General features: G+C 37.2%; 1 protein-coding gene across 3 annotated transcripts in view; it reads right to left on the minus strand.

The window, feature by feature from the left end:
• Positions 1-20381, minus strand: part of PDS5B (PDS5 cohesin associated factor B) — a 128987-nt gene that overhangs the window by 21060 nt on the left and 87546 nt on the right. For all 3 annotated transcript variants that reach the window (XM_068422769.1, XM_068422779.1, XM_068422760.1), the window contains exons 23-29: positions 16933-17069; positions 10844-10967; positions 6625-6829; positions 2035-2149; positions 1560-1692; positions 660-779; positions 261-323 (exon numbers count right to left, since the gene is read on the minus strand). In XM_068422769.1, coding sequence (XP_068278870.1) covers positions 261-323; positions 660-779; positions 1560-1692; positions 2035-2149; positions 6625-6829; positions 10844-10967; positions 16933-17069 — 897 coding nt within the window. The remainder of the gene's footprint in view (positions 1-260; positions 324-659; positions 780-1559; positions 1693-2034; positions 2150-6624; positions 6830-10843; positions 10968-16932; positions 17070-20381) is intronic.

The following is a 20381-nucleotide window of genomic DNA, read 5'->3' on the forward strand; positions in this document are numbered from 1 at the left end:
CTCCCTATCTCTTTCTTTATACCGGTTTACTAACCTTTGGTATATAAACCCTTCGGGCAGAAACAATGTTTTCTTAAACTTGAAGTGTTTAATTAACTACATGTTAGTTTCTTAAAAAAAACAAACAAACAAACAAAACCCAAAAAAAACCCAAACAAAAACCCAAAACAACACACCAAACAAAAAACCACAAACCAAAACCAAAACCACAAACACAGCACCAAACACAAAACCAAAAAAAAACCCCACACCATACGTACCTTTCCAGGAGTGAAAAACGACTTCATTTCCGGAGGAAGATAATTTTTGGTGTTACTGAAATTCTGTAAAGAAAGGAGAGGAGGGGAAAAAAAATTCACAGCAATAATCAATGAACAAGACACATACATTTTAGAGGCAGTACTGAAAGATTTTCTTTACATCATTTATGCTTTTGAAATTTTAAACCTGAACAACAATATTTTGGGGAGTGGGGGGGGAAATCAATGTGTGTACACATATGTAAATATTTATGAAAACATATACATACATACATTTTCAACTACATGATAGTAGGGAGAAGTCTGAAGTTACAAGAACTATTGAAAATAATGCCCAAATTACAACTAACAAAGATCTAAATAGACTTATCTCAAGAAAAATTAAATGCCAAAGTATACCTTGTCAGGTTGTGTAAAGTATCTGGCTGGAAGTACAGGGTCTTTAGGGGATTCCAAACTGTATGTTGTACTCTTTGACATAATGATATTCATTGCTACATCACAGACTGTGTATAGTTTCTGTAAATAATTTAAAAAACCAAACAAATAACACATTAGAAGTTCATCACAATCTTGACAAGTCAAGACAGTATTTTGAGCACAGAACTACAAGAACTCACAGTTTAAAAGCAATCATCTTAAACACTTAACATTAGCCTGCATCTTAAACAGTGTATTGCAGGGTAGTAAAATATAGCAGCAAAAGACAAAAGCACTGTAGGCCCAGCAGCTGGAAGAGAGCTAGTTTTCACGATCTTTCTACACTTAAGAATAGTGTATGCCATGGTTTCAAAGCCGAATCTCTCTGGGGGAAAAGCAGAAAAGTGACAAATCTGTACATTATGTGATGCAAAAACCTCAAAAACAAGACCAGGGTTTGAGACATTCACTACACAATACACACTGGAGACATCTAATGCATGTATTTTTTTTCCTACACTAAGCTTACTCTTGCACTTTAAAATGAAGTATTACAAAGCACTTTAGTTTTTACTGTTTAAATAATCCACTATAGTTTATATATATTTAAAGTTAGCATTTAATAATCTTACTGAGTCAGAAACAGAAGGACTGCATATTATTACAACTCCCTTGCAAATGTGCAAGATGTACTGAAGCACAGGAAAATAACTGTCATCTATACTACAACAAATATAATCATTACAGTATATAAAGTATTATCTCCCACATACAATTCTATTGAAAGACATTTTAAAGCTGGTGTATAAACAAAAAGCAACTCATTTACAGAAGCAGGCCAGAATTAAATGCAATTTCTAATCAAAAAGTATCACATACTTCATTCATTTTTGGATCATCTGGTCCTTGAGCATCCTTAGTCTGTTTGATATTTTCTACCATTTTTCTGATAAATGCATGACTGTTGTTTTCATTTTTAGCCATCAGTATTTCCAGTATGAACCACAGGCACCTAAAGGAGAAATGCAGTACTCCTCATGAATACAAATGCAAAATAAACTCTTTAAAAAAGCTCATTTGACAAAGTGGTTTACTATAGGTTTTACTAGTATTATGCATCTGAACCACTCCAACTCTGAGAAACCAATTCCTTAGAAGAAAGAAATTAAGGTAAAATGTGCAGAAAGTGAACGTTCCTCTGTAAGATATCACAGAGCACTAAAAAAGTATATATACTATCATCATTATGTGCACTGGACAGTGTATCAGGGTACCACAATGAATCAAAATGTCACTTAGAATAAAGTTAGATTATTTTAACCCTAGAAATAACGCTATTAAAAGTAGGCCTTACTCTTTAATGTCCTTGAGTTGTTCAATGTCCTGGACTTTGACATAATCTGGGTCATGAGCTAGAAGGTGGATAGTATAAGGAACAACATACTCTGGTAGAAGTGACAACAGTTTCTCTGAAAAGCAGAAGAAAGATGCATCAAAAAACGACATACCAAGAAATATGCTTTTCTACTACAGACGAAAGAGCAAAATTTAAGTTCCGCATATATTAAGATAAAGTATAGGCACACGTGGGCCTATCATTTCTTTATGATGTTGCATCTCATGGTTGATGTGCAGATGTTTCATGCATGCAAAAATTAAGATTTTAAGTCTCTCTCACTCAGGGCTGCGTATGTTCTAGCTACCTTGAGAATACAGCTACCATCACCTCCTACTCCCAATCCTTTCCTCAGTTCAAAGCCTGTATTCTGAAAGACTTTGTAACCATAAGTGAGCATAGATCACAAAATCCATGTTAACTGCAAGATGTGAGACCAGCAGAATTGCAGGATAAGCTACTATTCTTTCTTTGGACATTGCAGTGTACAGCCTTGCTGTCAACAGAACAGAAAGAAATGACCTTTGCAGGGGGGCTTTGCAGTCAAATTGCCACCATGATCTCCAGACCCACATACTACCTTACCTGTTTAAAGAAGGGATAGGAGGTAACATGAAAGCTATAACAAAGCAGTAGTGGACTGAGTTTGAAAGGCTCAATCCCACTTGAACAGAGCAGCACAACTGAACTATAACATCCAAAGCATTCAAAACTTTTTCTAGCATCCTCTGAGACTTGCAAGTAGTCCTAAGTAAGGACTGCAGGAGAAAGTGTTTCCTACATCATGACAGTCAGATGGCCTCTTTTCCTCAGGGATTCAGAAAGTAAGGATTGTTGCCAAAAGCCCTCTCAGAGTTATGACCACAAAATACACATTCCATACGATAACGAACAAATTCCAGAGCTAACCAACACTATGCAGAGTGAACTTCAGCACCTCAAAGTTTGATTACGAAAATCAGAATAAAAAAGGTCATATCCCACAGGGCAAGGACAACAAAAAGGCAAGTTGTACACCAAAAGTCAAGAAGTGTTTTGCAGAAAATATTCATGCTGCTTTCTTTAGCCTAATGACTGAGAGGAACTAGAGGATGCACAGCACACCTAAGTTATTAAACCTGTACCCTGGGCAACAGGCAGGACGATAGACAAGGAAGGCATGTTAGTATTCTATGTATACTACTACAGTACAAGCATCTGATCTTGAGTGCTTGTGACAAATGCAAAGGCATAGTATTAACAGGCCTATGGATAAACACTTGAATGTACATGTGAAGGAAAGAGGGAAATTCCTGGCTCTGCTTTTGAAAAAAATCACATTTTTGAGCTAGTGAGTGGTCATGAAAGACATGACCAAGTCTGGAAAGTCTTCTTTCAGTAAGCTTTTAACTATCCCATAATTAGCTTATGAATAAGAATTCCAAACATCTGTAAATCATTACATGTAATAATATTTGAAAACTATTTTAAAATACTTTAGAACACTGACATTTTTATCTCTAATATACTCATATGAGATGTGGTTGACAAATATTGTGCATATCAAATAAAATACATCATTATTGTAGATTTCACAAGACTGACGAAATAAATGCCATCCTTAAGTCTTACTCAATCTATCCTATTCTTAAAGGTCTGCATAAATAGGGATAATGCACGGCCTACATAAAACATTTGGATTCATTCATAATAGAAAGGAAAGCATTCAAAATGAATAAAGGCCCACAGAAGACAGTGCTGTCAAGTTCCAAGGATACACTTTTAGACAGCCGTTGCAGTTGATGCAGTTAATAAATAATTAAGAGTAATATCTCTACTACATAGACTGTGAGCCATCACAAGACTTGAAAGAAACAGTAAAATCACCCAATCTCTTTCTATTTCAAGCTATATTTATGTAATTGAAATCCAGTGTACTTCGCAAAGCAGTTTTTCATGTGTTTCAATTGATATTCCACTATTAACTTTAAAAACATCCTTCACTTCAAGCACTGTCCTGCATTTCAACCAGCAGTTGTTTGTGTAATTAAATAAAAAAATAAAGATGCAGCAGGGAAGAAAAAGAACATAATTATGATTTCAGAACACTAGCCAGACTGGCTTGCCTTAGACGTGTCCCAGGCAAACCAATCCGCTATTATTTGCATTAATTAGCAACTTCAATAGAATGCTCATCAAAAGCTCATGAACTCAGTGTTTCATTAACTTCCTGCCTTGTACAATTTCTAATACAACTATAGCAATAATTCCAACTGGGTCTGGAAAACAAAGTGAACCAGATCCAGACAAAACAGGAAAAGTACAAATATTGACACATATTATATTTAACCCATCATGACAAAAAGTAGTATTTACACATTCTTTCCTCATCTCTAATGAAGACACACACAACCCAAAAGGTGCGGTGGTGTTACAGACATGAACCACCAGCACTTGAAACTAGAATGTGCCAAAAACTCTCATGACAGGCCTTTAGGAGCAAAATTTGTTAAAAAAATTAGTTTTTACTGTTGTCATTTTTCCACTTACTGACTTGCAAGCAAAAGCCCAGCCTTAGAAAATAAAGATTCCCGCACAAGACACAAGTCTCTACCCAGATGAAACTAGTGACAGATACACAATCAAAATAGGTCTTTTCTTAAGTGGCTTCCACTCTGAATAGCATTCAGAGAATTTAAGAGGCCTGAAAGTAATTCCTGCCAGCCTGTAAAAGGTCAGTGGGGAGGAAAGAGGCATTTTACTGTCTGGTACCAGTCCTTAGGAAGTTTTCCTTAGCCAAGGTATACAGAAGTTTACCATCTTTTCAACAAATGCTAAAATCCCCCAAAATATCACAAAGATATCGTTCTCACCTGTATCAAGTTTTCAATAAAAAAAGTATCACAAAATCACACATTTATAAATTCAGAAAAATAGATGCGTTAATCAAAGATGCAGATTCTCAGTTCTAGTTTTTTTGTGGAAGCTTTTCAAAGGAGGCACTATGGTCATCACTACCCTCAGTCACTGCATGGCCAGTAGGGAGAATGACAGAGGGAGACATGATTAAATAGTATGATCTTATCAGAACTGAGCTTCAGCTGTACTACCACAATAACAGTTTTTTGAAAATGCAAACAGTTCAAGATATTTTATTTGTTAAAAGCTCAGACTGGTAAATCTGAATGTCACAAAGTTAACATTGTAATCCTCAAAAAATCCTGCAATCTATATTTAATCCAGACTCCTCATGGATTATAGTATATATCAAATCAATGGCATCACTCAAGGTAAGTCTTTCAGCAAGAAAAAAAAAAATCATCAGGCACACTCTGAGGTCCTGCTGGATAAGAGGAATCACACACACCTAGGCTCCTCTTCATTTCCTCTACAGAGTTTTGATAGTAACTTTGCAGCATCTACCTTAATACAGTTAGGGAATCAGCAATTACTTTTAATCATATGAGAATTCTTATACTTTCCTCCTACATAACTAAAAAGAGTTTTCAACTTTCAAGAGGAATAGTCTTAGGATGACTTACAGGCATTTGCTCAATGGATTTTTCTTCTTCATGTGTTATCGAGGAGGGAGAAAAGCACCACTATGTCTTCTTTTTTCTTTAAGTATAATTAACAATACACAAAAGGATTTCTCTGCAGACTTATTCTCTGATCAAAGTCTAACAGGACTAAGGCACACACAGACTGACATGGCTAATATAAAGTCTGTGATTCAGAAATGCAGAAGGAAATCCGTTATCTGACAGCATCTGTGAGATCAGATTCACAAAACAGGTCTGGTCTATCCTAAGAGAGATTAAAAAATCCCCTCCTTTTCACAAAGGCCAAACCATCAGTAATCTTTCAAAGAAATACAACTTTCAAAAACTCTTATTCAAAATGCCCATGGCTCTTCAGAAAGGTCTACTTTTTCCTATAACCATATACCAGTGTTATACTGTATGTGTGTAGCTTTAAGTAAGTCAAAAGGGAAAAGGACTGATTTTATAAAAGAGAAATAGCTAACATCATTCCATAATAACTTACAAAGCATTCCCATGATCAGACTGCTGGCACTGGGAAGAAAAAATTACGTAAACTCATCCTGAAGTGCCTACAAATATAGCTATTTGCCAGCATAAGACAAGATAAGAAGCTACCGAATATAGCAGAGCAAAGATAGTCAGTTTAGTACAGCATTTATGTCATTAAGGTTGCATATTATTAATTACTGAAGTAAAATTAATCATTGTCACTTCACTTACAACATAATTAACCATTAAGTTCAAACAGTACACATAACTGCCTTGAAAAACTACTTCACTTCCAATATACTTAGACATAAGCATTTGCACAGCTTCTAACAAAACTGAAAGATCTCAGAAACGCCTATTAAAAAATTCAAGAGAAAATCTGGACTCTGTTTTCGGTTTTCATTAGATACCTCTTAAGTGAAATTTACAGCCATTCTATGTACAAAACCAGAAAACCATCAGTATTTTCACAGTCTACTCACATTTACATTTGAACTATAGCACTTGTACCAAAAAGCGACTTCTATTCTCTTACCACTAACTGCTGCATGTTGCTTCAGATACTCCCTTCTGACATTTATGTTCTTCACAAGGCACTGCCTAGCATGAGCTCTTCTCTCTTTCACTGGATCTTTTGCACACAGTGCACAAATAGCCATATATTCTAGTGGCAGCCGTAGTCTAGAAAGGCCTTTGTGAAGTTTCTGAGCAAATATTTGTCTCACTTGGTAACATTCATCCTATTAAAAAAAAAGCAAAAACAAAAAAGGTGACAGTAAACTTTTCTAAAAGTAATATAGACTGTGAAATAAAAACATGGAAGCCTGGGTAAATACGCCAAAATCAATTTCAGACCTTGCAGCCACAGAAACATAGGAATTGTAAGAATAATTTTAATGCCAATTCAGAGCAATTAAATTGCATTAATCAGTTGAAGCTTCACTTAAGATCAGGAGAAGAGTTAAGGTTCAGAAACTGTACAGGAAGATATCACACTCAGGACCCAAGGCCTAATTTAGCATAGTATTGAGGCATGGAGTTAATGAAACTGTTTACAATAGGACCACTTGCTTCGTGGCGCCAAAGCCAAAGATCTGCACTGAAACCAGTAACCACTGTGTTGATCTCACTATCGTGATTTCACAAATTTTCACCAAGCCATTAATATTAGAAATCAAATAAAATTCAACAGAATGGCCAGATAAGATAAGGTCAAACGCTGAAGAGAGTACCAAGCATTTCCATTACACTGTGGAAACCTATGAACTATGACTGACCACGGAAGAGAATAATCCATGTCTAATAGTTAACAAAGAACACAAAGTAAAATAATGTGGAGGTGGCAACTGTACTTCTACAACTTATTAAGCAACTTCTTTCCAGAAAAGATATGAACTTTAAAATTCTCTATATGAAAATAACCTACATACTTTAAGACACCATTCAATATAGCACAACCATTTAGTAACAGAGGCCAAGGAAGGTAACAGAAACAGGTGTGGAAAACAGTTACAAGAAAATGTACAGAAAAGCATAAGGTAAACAAGGCCACCAAAACAGCTTGGGACATTTAACCTGACAAAAAAAAAAGGTCAAGAGGAAAGATTTGTTATCTCTAAATATGAAGAAAAAACATTAACATGAATAAACAGCTATTTTAGTCAAATGACAAAGTTTTGAAATGGGACAGAACTGAAGAGAGTTTCCAGCTATCAGCCAACAGGAAGTGCAGAGACAAAACATAGCTACTGGTAACACTGACTCTGCTAAATTGGCAAATGGCATCAAAAGAGATCATGTATTAGATAAAAGAAGCCTCCCTCTCCCCCTACCTCAAAATTAAATCCAGCAGAAATTCATCAAGCCCCTTCTGTGCTTCAAGCCTTCATTTTCCCTTCTGTGCCTCAAGCCTTAGTCTTCCTCTGTGGACTGAAACCCTGCAATGCCTGCTGCAGCCAGAGTTGAAGCAACCCAAGACCACAAACCCAAACCATGAGACCTACTCAAGATCTACTGTCTCTTTATAGCAAATCCACCCCTCCCAACAGAAGGCTAAGATATAGCCCTCTTCCTGCTCAGTAACATCACCTCAGTCTAAAGCCTTTGGAAAGCTTAGAAGAGACCTGTGCCTAGTTGGTATATTCACAAGGAAGCATGTCCTCCTTGACTCAGAGGGGACAAAGGAAGGTATAGCTCATTGTTACAGATGGTGTTGCGTGGCACAAATAGGAATGATTTTTATTTCTTTATCTTTTAATACTGATAATAATCTCAAATTCAGCTCAGTTACACTAGTTCACTGAGAAGAAGTGGGACCAAACTCAACCAAGTCCTACATTTTTTCTAGCATATAAATAAAACCTATGTATTAGCCCACTTTTACATATCTACTTCTCTGAATTTAATGCCAATTCATCAGAAGTTCACCATTTAAAAGTATTTTTAAAAAATATTTGCAAAGCAGCATGTATCCCTCAGACACAACTCTGATTCTTGAAAATGGACAAAGACATACTTAAACAATTAAAACACTCAGAGTTGACAAAGGAAGCTCAAAAAGCTTTGGGATTTTTTTTAACAAATGAAATTCACACAATCTTAAAAGATTTATCCTAAATACAATTAAAATTGAATTTTAAACAGCAAAGCTTATTAGATCTTAAATCTAGTCTTAAAGCCTGTTAAACACTGAAGTACTTAACACTACGCTCAATTATTTTCTACTCCAATATGAAGCTCTGCTGACAGCAAAATTTGTTCTGCAGATCAAAGAACCTAACTGCTTACAGGTTTGGGCAAACACATACATAACAATTTAAAATGACTATAACTACATGCATTTAATCATCACAAAGTCTCTGTTCACCAGTGCAACCTTAATACAGCAATTAGCAACAACGCTTAATTATGTATTCTGCACCCTAATCATTCTGCGTTACAAAATGTCAGTCTTGAAGAAAAAAAAAATAGCCAGCACAGAACCACAGCAGAACCTGTGCAACCATTACAGACCTTAAAAATTAAGCTTTTCCTTTTGTTTAATCTGCTTCCTGATCTGTCCCTTAAAGAAAATTTGATATAAATTAAATTACATAATATTAGAGTTGGCCTTGACATTACTTGAGGGTCCTAATTTGTGCCTAGACTTGATAGTGTTAAGATTGAATAAACTTTTAGAATTATCAGTGTCTACCATCAGGAAACGGATTCCAATACTAAACATTCAAGCATAAACATATATGTATGCATATGTACGCATGCAAATATCTCAAAAACAACTATACAGATGGTTTCCATAGCAGATTAATACAATACCACTTTTAAGTGCAAAAGGCACTGAAACCATTACAGTTACTGTGCATCTGAACAGAAGAAATGAACAGATTTTGATCACTGGGATCAGAAGAAAACAGAACGTGCAAATATTATATTGGCAAGGCTAGTCTGGCATGACATTATCCAGCTAAAGTATCCTTTCCAGAACATAGACAGACCTTATTTGTCCTTACTGTAAGTGGCTATTTTCCTCTCTACTAATTTTGTTCTGACATGTAAAAATCTTTAAAACTCATTTTGACACAAGACTAACATTTCTATTGGGTTTTGGAATAGGAAGACTGAAAAGTATCAGTACTCGCTTTGGGTGTAAAAGACCTTCAGTTATTACCACTGAATTTCTGCTCCACTTTTGTTAGATTTCATCTGCTTAAGTAATTTTAAGCTTTCTTCCATTTGTCGTTTTTCATAGCATTTGAGTAAGGGTTCCTTTCCATAGGAACACAGAACCTTAAAATCCACATAAACAATGTTAAAACAATATACAAGCCTAATACAGTCCTCCTCTGATATATGAATGATTTTTCTGGCCTAAATGTACCCAACTCCAAACAACTTCAGAACTTAAGAAGATACTCTACATGAAAATAAACATCATCTACACAGGAGCTATACTTTTTATTTTCTAATATTAAATGCCAATTTCAAATCTCTTGACATTTAAAATGGGTTGCAGCTTTTAAAGCTTTAGCCAGTCACTGGAATTAAGGTCTACAATGGAATAGAATTATTGCTGAAGATATCTTATGGAAGGGATTCCTTCCAGAGGATTTCTTGACTTCTGTAGAGTCAGGAAAATACCAGCAGTTACACAAAATATCAACATGAGTCCCTCCATGATTTCCTTACTCTTGGGGTAGGAATCAATTTCTGTAGAATCTGCTAAGTCCACAAGACAAGAACACAGAGGATCTCTATACCTTTACTTACAATTTGAAAGTTATTTCCTTTCTGCTACTTTGGGCTCACAGGCAGGAATTAAGGATGAAAATTCCAACATCTACCGAGAAATCTCTCCCTATATCTTCTAATATTTAAAGGATGCCGACTACCTTTGCAGAACTCTGCCTTCCAAACATATTCTACCCAAGTATCAAGAAATCAAAGTCACTGTTGTCCCCACAGTCCAACGTACTTTATATCATCTCATTTCAACTTCTAATAATATTGTAATGCAGCTGAGATATTACTTTAAATCAGTTCTGAATTCCTTGGTTTATCAATACTCTAACATTTCACTACTTTAAGTTAGCATCCCCGTACTATAGATGTAATTCTCATCCAAAGGCAGTTTTCAGGCCACAGCTGAATGTTTTGCATAAAATCAGATTAGCAGAAGTATATACAACATACAGAACAAACAACACAGATACCCATACATTTGCTGATAACCCACAAGTCCCACCTAATTTCCTTACATTTATGGCTAGCGCACACAGCTGGTACTGTTCTAAGGTGATGATTTCATGGTAACAAGGTTCTTGTGCCAACTTCACAATAGCATTCCCTGCAGCCAGCCTCAATCGAGACATATCAGGTTTACTGAAAAACAAGCACATGGATTATGAAGGTTAATTAGTAAAAAAGTAAGTAATTATTTGACTTAATTAAATCCCAATAAGTTTGCATTGCTGAAAAACAGGTACTTAAAAAAAAAAAGGAAAAGTTTCCATGGACTTCACTGCCACCTCCCCGCCCCCAAATCAACAGCAGAAGTGACTTCAAACCAAAAATATTTTCCGTGGCACCACATTTTACAGCCTGTTACCACACACCTATTACCTTGCCCCAACTTAGCAATGAAAATATTCTTTGGAACTTCCTACAAGTTCCACATGGGTGTGAAAGAGTTTTGGCTGTGCACTGACAGTTTTAGCTGTGCATTGGACCAGCACAGTCCAAATTGCCCCTCAGAGACCTCACTTAGCCCGTAAGATACTTTTGTTCAGCATGATGGTTTTCCTTTAGCAAGGGGCTCCTGCCAAAGAAGTAGCCCATTTCTAGTCCTCAAAGTTGCCAAATTATTCCTAACAATGATAGCTCAAAATCCATGCTACAAGTCACCATAAATTAAGATCAATTAGATATTATGATAGGTGACTAAATGAATTGTGTTTTTAAGACAACAGCAAGTGAAAACATTTTCAACATGCTGAAAGTATTGTTACTTGACTTGCACACCCAAATTGCCCTCTCCACTCCAACCATTTGCTAATTTTCATATCAAAAGAGGAATGGGTTTTTCTGTAACCTACAACCATATTTAAAAAGGTTATCCCAGTAACAAAAGCATCTTCACACGAGCTTTGCGAACTGATGTCCACTTAATGAGTGCATTAATAGACTTGAGCATTCACTGTTCTTAGAAAATTTATTTCAGTGAAGTATATTGTGCCTTTCTTCAGATCAAACACAAAAGAATTAAGAAGTTTTATGTATCTCTCACTTAAAACACTAATGAATTCTATTCAGAAGTAGTAAGTACAGCTCTTTCCTTTGATAACTTGGAGTAGGAATCAAGTTATATTCTTATTCAGAAATAATTATTCATTTAAGCAGGACAAATATTGTTTAACTTCTTCATCATTTGCCCTTTATACTTACAAAGAGTAAATACTGTAGTCTTAAATCCATTATCATGAAAACTATATAAAGCATTCAAAGAATTAGATAAAAAGGCATTATTAAACACAGTACATGATAAAAATGCCTACTAAAGAGCTTAAACCTTAAAATTAATCTAATCAGGCTTTATACACACCTCTATTTTATTGAAACCACAACATTTCAAAAAACCCCAAATAGATCACGAACAACCCAAGTGACAGGACAAAAGCTGCACTAACTTTCAAACAAGGCATGAAGATTCACATGGTAATGTCCAGTTCTTAAATGCTAAATTTCCCTTTAAATTGCATCTTCTGTGATAAGTAAACCCAATAAAGATTCAATTTTTGCACTTCAGTGACAATTGAGCAATAATGACCCACAAGTACAGAGTGACTGACAGGAAAGGATAAAATTAAGAACTTTCAATCTTCCTCAGCTTTGGTAGTGGTAACATTTAACTCTGAAAATTGAATCAAAGATACTTCGCTTAAAAGCTGGCCAAATCTTTACAGAGTACATATATACCTCAGAAATATGCAGAAGCATGTACACACACTGTGGGAAGCAAGAGGAGGACAGTGTCAGTTGTGAATGTCATTCTTACAACTGAAGATGAAAGTCAGATCTGTCTTATTCCCCAGAAGGATTATCTTAGAAGAAACTCTTAATTGAGGATTTATTTTTGATCAAATTGTTACAGACAAAAGCTTCCTGATCTGCATTATCCCAAAACACACAATCATTAGGGCTGAAATAAATGCTTCCTTCTGTGAGATATAATTGCAGGTTTTTATTACTTCTGATAATTTTGAAAATTAGTACCACGGATACCCTTGTCCTATCAGAAGCTCTCTAAGAGATACAAAAGGGGACTGGACATTTGTTTTCTGGAGTGCTATTACTATTGCTGAAGACCAGATGTTTGAAATGAGAACAAAAGTGCAACCACATGGAAAGATGTTACCAAGTGCAAACCACAGTCTTAATTAAGGTGATGGATGGCACAAAGATAATCCAAATAAATGCATCTTGAAAACATATCTGGTGCATAATTATCTTCTCTCACTTTACAAACTAGGAGTTAACATTTTTTCCTCTACTCCGGAGGATAAATGCCAGTGTCCAACTTTCTAAGCATTTTCCATGTTCCACGGAATTAAAAGTGTCTTTTGAATACAACATCTAAAAATGTTGCATATCAGATGGGGTAGTAAATTATCTATAGCACAGAACTATGACAAACTCCGAAGTTTTTAAGTAATTTTTCTCTTGGTAAGCTTCAGTTTAAGGAAAATGCAGATAGCATTTCAGAAAAATCTCAGTTCAGGTTCATATCTAATATCAATAACTTCAGCAGCAGCTAGTGCCCTCTGATACTGAAGTACTCTTATTTTATGCTTAGTATAGATGAAAGTTAAAATCTTACTACAAAGATATGCAAGATTCAACTTCGCTGTTTTACCTAACCACAAATAGAAAATTAGTATAATCTTGAATTTTAAATTTGTAGGACTTTATATGACTTATAAAATGAAAAATAAAGACCTGGAAAGGACCATTGAGATACTGTTTATTAACACAATTCAATATTAAAAAATCTGACACTGGTGAATTTAACCTGGATATGCTAACATGTCACAGCAATCAGTTGTTGCCTTAAAAGCAATTCAACAAAGTCATCAATCCTACCACTTCAAAGCGAGAAGGATGAATAAGAGTAGGGATTTGTTTATTTATTTTCCCAGTGACAACTTGCCTTCACCTGACACTCTAGGCTGAGCCATGCTTTGAAATTTAAAAAAATCCCATTCCCTTACACTGTCACTCAAAAAGTACAGTTCAGTAGATTTAAAAAGGCATGGTTTAAAAAGGCATCAGTCTTTTTTATGGCTAATGAGGAGAATAACACCAAGATGATTACAACATGACTTACTGCCTACCTGAGGTCAAATGCCTCCTGAACCCTGCCACTTTCAGTTAATTCAATTATCTTTAACAGATTATACTTTATTTAAAAGACAAATGCAAGCCACGAACACAAAAATGGACTCTACATAGAATGATATCAGGTCAAGTAGTTTAAAAGACTATGTTCTGCACTGAACAGACAATTTTACTCTTCCCAAAGCCTGCATTAATTTAGAAGCAGCAGTGTCAGATTTGCACAGTAGGGACCCAGTAAGCACTGACAGAAAGAAAGTATCCTCATTGCGCTCTCAAAGGGTGAACAATAAAGGTGAGGAAGTGTCAGTGAGATACCAGCAAGCTCCATGAAGAACTAATGCACCTGAAACATCATCTCCTCTGCTTCAGGTTTTGAGAGTACTTGTTAGCGTACGCAGTACAGCTCACACAGACAGAGAAAAGGAGACCTGCCCTCCTTGCAGCTTAGAGCTTTTCCCAAAATGCAATACTGAGAACCACAGAATAGTTACAGTTGGAAGGGACCTCTGGAGGTCATCTAGCCCAACCCCTCTGCTCAAGCAGGGTCACCTACAGCAGACTGCCCAGGACAGTGTCCAGATGGCTTTTTAATATGTCCAAGGATGGAAACATCCAGAAGCTATTCCATAGCCTGGGAGTGTGAATATATGTCCTGGGTGAAAGTGATGGCACAGGACAGTTTTGTTGAAAAGCAGTAGAATCAAATGGGACATTCAGGCTGAGAGAGTTGGGCTTGTTCAGCCTGGAGAGGAGAAGGCTACAGGGAGACCTTCTAGCAGCCTTCCAGTACCTGAAGGGGGCCTACAGGAAAGCTGGAGAGGGATGTTTTACAAGGGCAAGTAGTGATAGGACTAGGGGGAACGCTTTTAAAATGAAAGAGGGTAGATTTAGACTAGATGTTAGGAAGAAATTCCTTACTGTGAGGGTGGTGAGACACTGGCAGAGGTTGCCCAGAGAAGCTGTGGCTGCCCCCTCCCTGGCAGTGTTCAAGGCCAGGTTGGATGGGGCTTTGAGCAACCTGATCTAGTGGAAAGGTGTCCCTGTCCATGGCAGGGGGGTTGGAACTAGATGATCTTTAAGGTCCCTTACAATCCAAACCATTCTATGATTTGCCTGACCTTCCGCTTCAACCACTCTTGGGCTTAGAGGAGATGATGCTTGAATAGTAACTAACTAGCCTTCTTGGGTCCCTCTTCCCTCCAGGGCCTTATCCAATTGGTCTCTACTAAGCAGATCCTTGAAGAGGCCAAAGTCCGTTCTCCTGAAGACCAGCACTGTGATCTTAATTTTTGCCCTCCTTGCTGCCCTCAGATTATGAACTCCACCATCTTATGGTCATTACAGCCAAGGCTGCCTTCAACCTTCACATCCCCAACAAGTCCCTCCTTGTTGGTGAGTATGAGGTGCAGCAGAGCACCTCTCCTCATTGGCTCCTCTATCACTTGTGTCAGGAAGTTGGCATTGATGCTCTCCAGGAAGCACTTGCATTGTTTATGCACTACTGTGTTGCTCCTCCACCAGGTACTGGAGCGGTTGAAGTCCCCCATGAGGGCCAAGGCTTGCGAACATGAAGTTGTTCCTAGCTGTTTACAGAAGGCCTCACCCACTTCCTCTTTGTGGTCAGGTCCTACAGCAGATACCCACTACAACGTCACCCATACCAGCCTGCTCTTTAATCCTAAACCATAAGCTCAGTCGGCTCATCATCCATCCCCAGGCAGAGCTCCAAACTCTGGGGCTGAAGAGTTGCCTTTAACACAGAGCAACTTCACACTTGCAGCTTTCTCTCTCCCTTAAAAGTATCCTCAGTCCTCCATTAACTTTAATAACGGAGAACTGACCACATCATTATATACAGTTTCTATTATTATTTACATTTTGAGTACAAAAAGAGTGGGAAAACTAAATTTCTAAAACATGCACAGTAAGGAATCATCACTCCAAGCATGAAAACACAGGACCTACAGAACTGACCTATTCACGAACCACTGGATAAGCCAACAATATGCTCTGGAGCAGTTATGCTGAAAAGCTAAATTACTGCCTCTTAAACTCCCTAGTATCTGCCATGAATGGTCATATTACAGAATTTAAAACTATGAAACAATTATTTACAAGGAACTTTAAGAAAGACGACACAGTTGCTACAAAGATAACATACTATACAATTCTCAGGTTTGCAATTTTGCACACACAACAGTGGTTCTGTCTGCATAATCACTGTATAACATTAAACTCTACCCCAAAATTAAAACCTTTTTACTCTTACTAGCACGATTCACCCATGCCTTTAACAGCTTTTGTAGACATAAATTTTCAGTGTTTGGCAAGCAATAGTGGCTGACAACTTGCCACTTCCCCTACCGCAGAGGATTAAGTAGATATCCAGAAAAACAAATAAGTTGTCTAACAATCACCTAAAAGGTAAATTATTTATTGAAACTAAATCCTCTTTACACATTTTCATCTTCCTTTCACTTTAGAGGCCTCAAGGGATTAAAGTCTGCCTTCAAGCAGAAGTGCTTTATGTACTAGCTATTCCTAACTGGTTTACTGCAACACACATTCTTTATTAGAAAGGCTGCCTATCGGCCTTTAGCGTACACAACAATTGGCATATCGCAAAGAGCAAGCTGCATAAAAAATTAAAACCAATTTTCAATAGGAAAGAGGAAGTTAACACAGTTTATTCCTGCAATATGAGTAATGGCCCTTTGAAGAAAGAGATAAAACAAAGAAGATATAGCTGTATTTTAATGGTTTTATCTACAGTGTTAAAAAACCTGAGACTCAACAAACTTATGAAGGAGTCCAGCCAAGCTTACCATTAGTTCTCACGAAATAAAATGTATAAATGTTGAGCAGTCTAACAGAATAGTTTAAGTACTACTTTGACCAAAACTCTCCCCACCGCATCATCACAGACATCAAAACATTACCATCTGTTACACACCTAATTTTCCCCTGCTCTGTTAAATCTCCATCACTGTGTAATATTGTTGTTAGCAACCTCAGAGTAGAAGTTCCTGACTTGCTGTGGTTGTTCTTCATTCCTAGCAACCATCGAACCATCATCTTGATGGCTTGAATCTGAAAGAAAAATTTGACATGCAGAAATCAAATCACACAGTGAGCCTCATTTTTAAATAATCTTTATCTTAATTTAATTGCATAGTATTTTCCCAAGTGCTTTTTGCTGCTACGAACATAAGCCTGTCTAGGCTGGAAAATATCACTTAAATTCTGAAAGATAACTAGAGGTACTCTCACTAGACAGCAACTTCTCACTGAAAGTCTCAAGCATTTCTTACAGGAAATAAAAATCATACAACACTTAGTTAAAGTTTGAACTGTTTCTTCTACTAACCAATCACATGTTTTGTCCTGTGAAAACATTATCTTAATTGATCTTACATCTATTAAACACTGTGGAATAAGCAAAACAATTTTTATTTATTAAGAAAATGTTACCAAATCAAAAAAAAGAATACATAGTCATCTTCCTACATTCCTATAATTTCTGTGCTTAAACAATCCCTATATATTCTTTATTTAAATTTATTTAAGGCATGTATATTAAAAACATTTCATAGGCACTTTGACTGTTAAGAGTATCAACCTGTATTAAGATACCTTGTCCTGGAAAAGAATATTTCTTTCATGGCTATTTAAAGAAAAGCCTCAAAAGCCCGTTACTTAGGATAACTTGTCTTTTGCCAATGGAAATATCAAGTGTTTTGAGGCAAGCTTCTAGAAGTATGCAGAATCTAGCAGCTGTCATGAAACACTGAATAATTTCACGTTTCTTTAGTGAAAATAACTTATGAATTTGGAGCTTAAGTTTGTTTTAGTATTTGAATCCCTTTGTCCTTTCATTTTCCTTCTATATGAGAGCAGAGACAATAAAGAAAACAGAAAGAGGAGTATCTTCTTACAGCAAAATGAAAATGCTCATCTGAATCACATAGACAACCTTGGGAAAAAAAAAAGAAAAACCAAAACCAAACAAACCAGAACACCTAACCCTGAAGTTCAAAACACAAAACCCAAAAGCTCTGGAAAAACTACAGAACAGGGGAAAGGAAGCTAGCTCTTTTTGTACACAGTAACTTCTAATTTTCTCCTTAATGGAAAAGGCAGTTCTAATAACTTTTATATAAACATTCACAATATCACCAAATAGAGTTCATCATACAATTGATCTATTCCATGTTACAAAGTGATCACAATGGTCCCTTCAGATCTAAGTTCTAAGATTGTGAGCTGTGCATGAGTTTATTTTTTAGCACTATAGCCCATTTACTCCACCTACAGAATTCTGATTCTATTGGGTAACACCAGCAAGAGGTAGGATGTTTGTCACTCAAGAACTCAAAATGCAAACAGACTTTGTGGAACAGAAATGAAATTGTCTTGCCCTAGCTTTCAAAGGGTCTTCCACTGAAGCAGCTGTATGTATCCACCAGAGGATTTTAATAGCAATAAAAACAATATAATAATAATGATGACAACAGCAGCAGCAGATCTTTTGACAGCTTACCAATTCAGTTTCTTCATGTCATAACCAGTACCTGTACCATTAGTGCCTCCAATTTCTTGGGAGGACAGAAACACCCTAGCTCCATTTGGTCTTTAAATAAATGATGTATTCAGTCAGGGAACAGCCACATGCTATCTTGTGCCCTGACATCTCTGGTCAGCTCCTGAACAGTTTCAGTTTTAACCTTTGCTTCCCTCTTCTCCCTCCACAATTCCCTGTCCTGGTTTGGCCTAAACCAGGCCAATTTTCCTTTCAGTGATTTTTACTTTCAGCTAAGTCTCTTCTAAGTAGCTGCACTTTCTGAGACTAACTGCATGTTTTGCAGACAGTGTCTGCTTCTAGGACTGATAACGCTCGAAGTTTATAGTTATCACTGAGGCACTGGTAGGGATGTTATTCAGAAAGGCTCTTGCTGTACTTATTCTTAGAGAAACTAAGGTCACTGCTAAATTCCTCACTGCTTACGAGTGAAGAGCCGAAGGGGGGTCGCACCTACAGGGAGGAGTGGACAGGGCAGGTGACCCAAAATTGACCAGCGAAGGTATTCCTTCCCATACACATCATTCTCAGTATAAAACGGGGGGATCACGAGGATCTCGGCCCTCCTTCTGCTGTTTTGGGGGGCCTCTGCCTGCTTGGGCTGCTTCTGCTGCTTCGGGCTGCTTCTGCAGCTTGAGTCTTTGGCCAGTGTCCAAGGAGGACTCTGTCCATTTTCCTGCTGCCCCCGATCCCAATCCGTGCATCCCTGAATCCAGCTCTCGACCGTCGCTGGGCCCAGCCTGGGCCTTCCTGGAGCCTGCCCTGCAGTGCCGGTGGTGACGTGGCCGACATCGGGGGAGCTCGATCTTGGTTTTGTATATATTTGATTATTCCAATATTATTATTATACTCTTTTTCATTATTATAGTTTATTAAAATTGGTTTAACTTTCCAACCCGTAAGCTTCTCTCCCTTTTCCCTTTCCCTTCAGGTGGGGGGGGAGGGTTAACAGAGAGCGTCTGCCACAGGTTTAATAGCCAGCCCAGCTTTAAACCGTGACACTCCCCCCAGTTTTACTGTCCAAATCTACTCTAGTCTTCCTTCCATGTAGCAAGTCCTAATCCCAACTCCTTCAGAATTTTCCTCTGACCCCACCATATTCCTTGTTTCTTTGCTGGTGCTAATAATGTTGTGATGACATTCCAGCAACCCTTCAGAATTAAGCATTCCCATGAAATTAGTACAGGCCACGAGAATTCCCCCGGTCACTGCTTCTGGCTACCTGAAGACTCAAACAAACATGACATGAGTTTGCACTGCCCTCGTGTTTGAAATTTTTTTCTTTGCAGCTAAATAGGATAACTGTCAAAGGATAATTCCAGTTGGAAGGAGTCTCAGGACGTCTCCAGTCCAATCTCCTGCTCAAAGGAAGGTCAGCTATGAGGTCAGAGCACGTTGGTCTGCATTTTATCCATTGTGGTGTTGAAAGTCTCCAAGAATGGAGATTGCACAGGCTCTCCTGGCAACCTGCAACCCCTTGCAACCTGTTCCATTGCCTGACCGTTCTCAGGTTTTTTTCCTTATATCCAGTCTGAACCTCTTGTTTCAGTTTGTGTCCCATGAGCTTAGAATTCTCCTCTGAGATTAAAAATTATTACGCACAACATGAAAATATCAAGAAAGTCAAAATATAACATGGGTCAGAACCATATCAAAGGCCACAAATGACTGCTTGGCATTCAACTTCGCAGCACAACATGAACTACGTGTATTTGAAGTGCAAGCAAAAGTGATAGGATGTTATCATTTCTTTCTGAGATAATGAAGATAATGTGACAGATCTCTGATTTGTCATATAAGAAAACTGCAATTAACTACCAGCT

Source organism: Nyctibius grandis, chromosome 2 (assembly GCF_013368605.1).
Source record: "Nyctibius grandis isolate bNycGra1 chromosome 2, bNycGra1.pri, whole genome shotgun sequence".
In the NCBI taxonomy this organism is placed as follows: domain Eukaryota; kingdom Metazoa; phylum Chordata; class Aves; order Nyctibiiformes; family Nyctibiidae; genus Nyctibius; species Nyctibius grandis.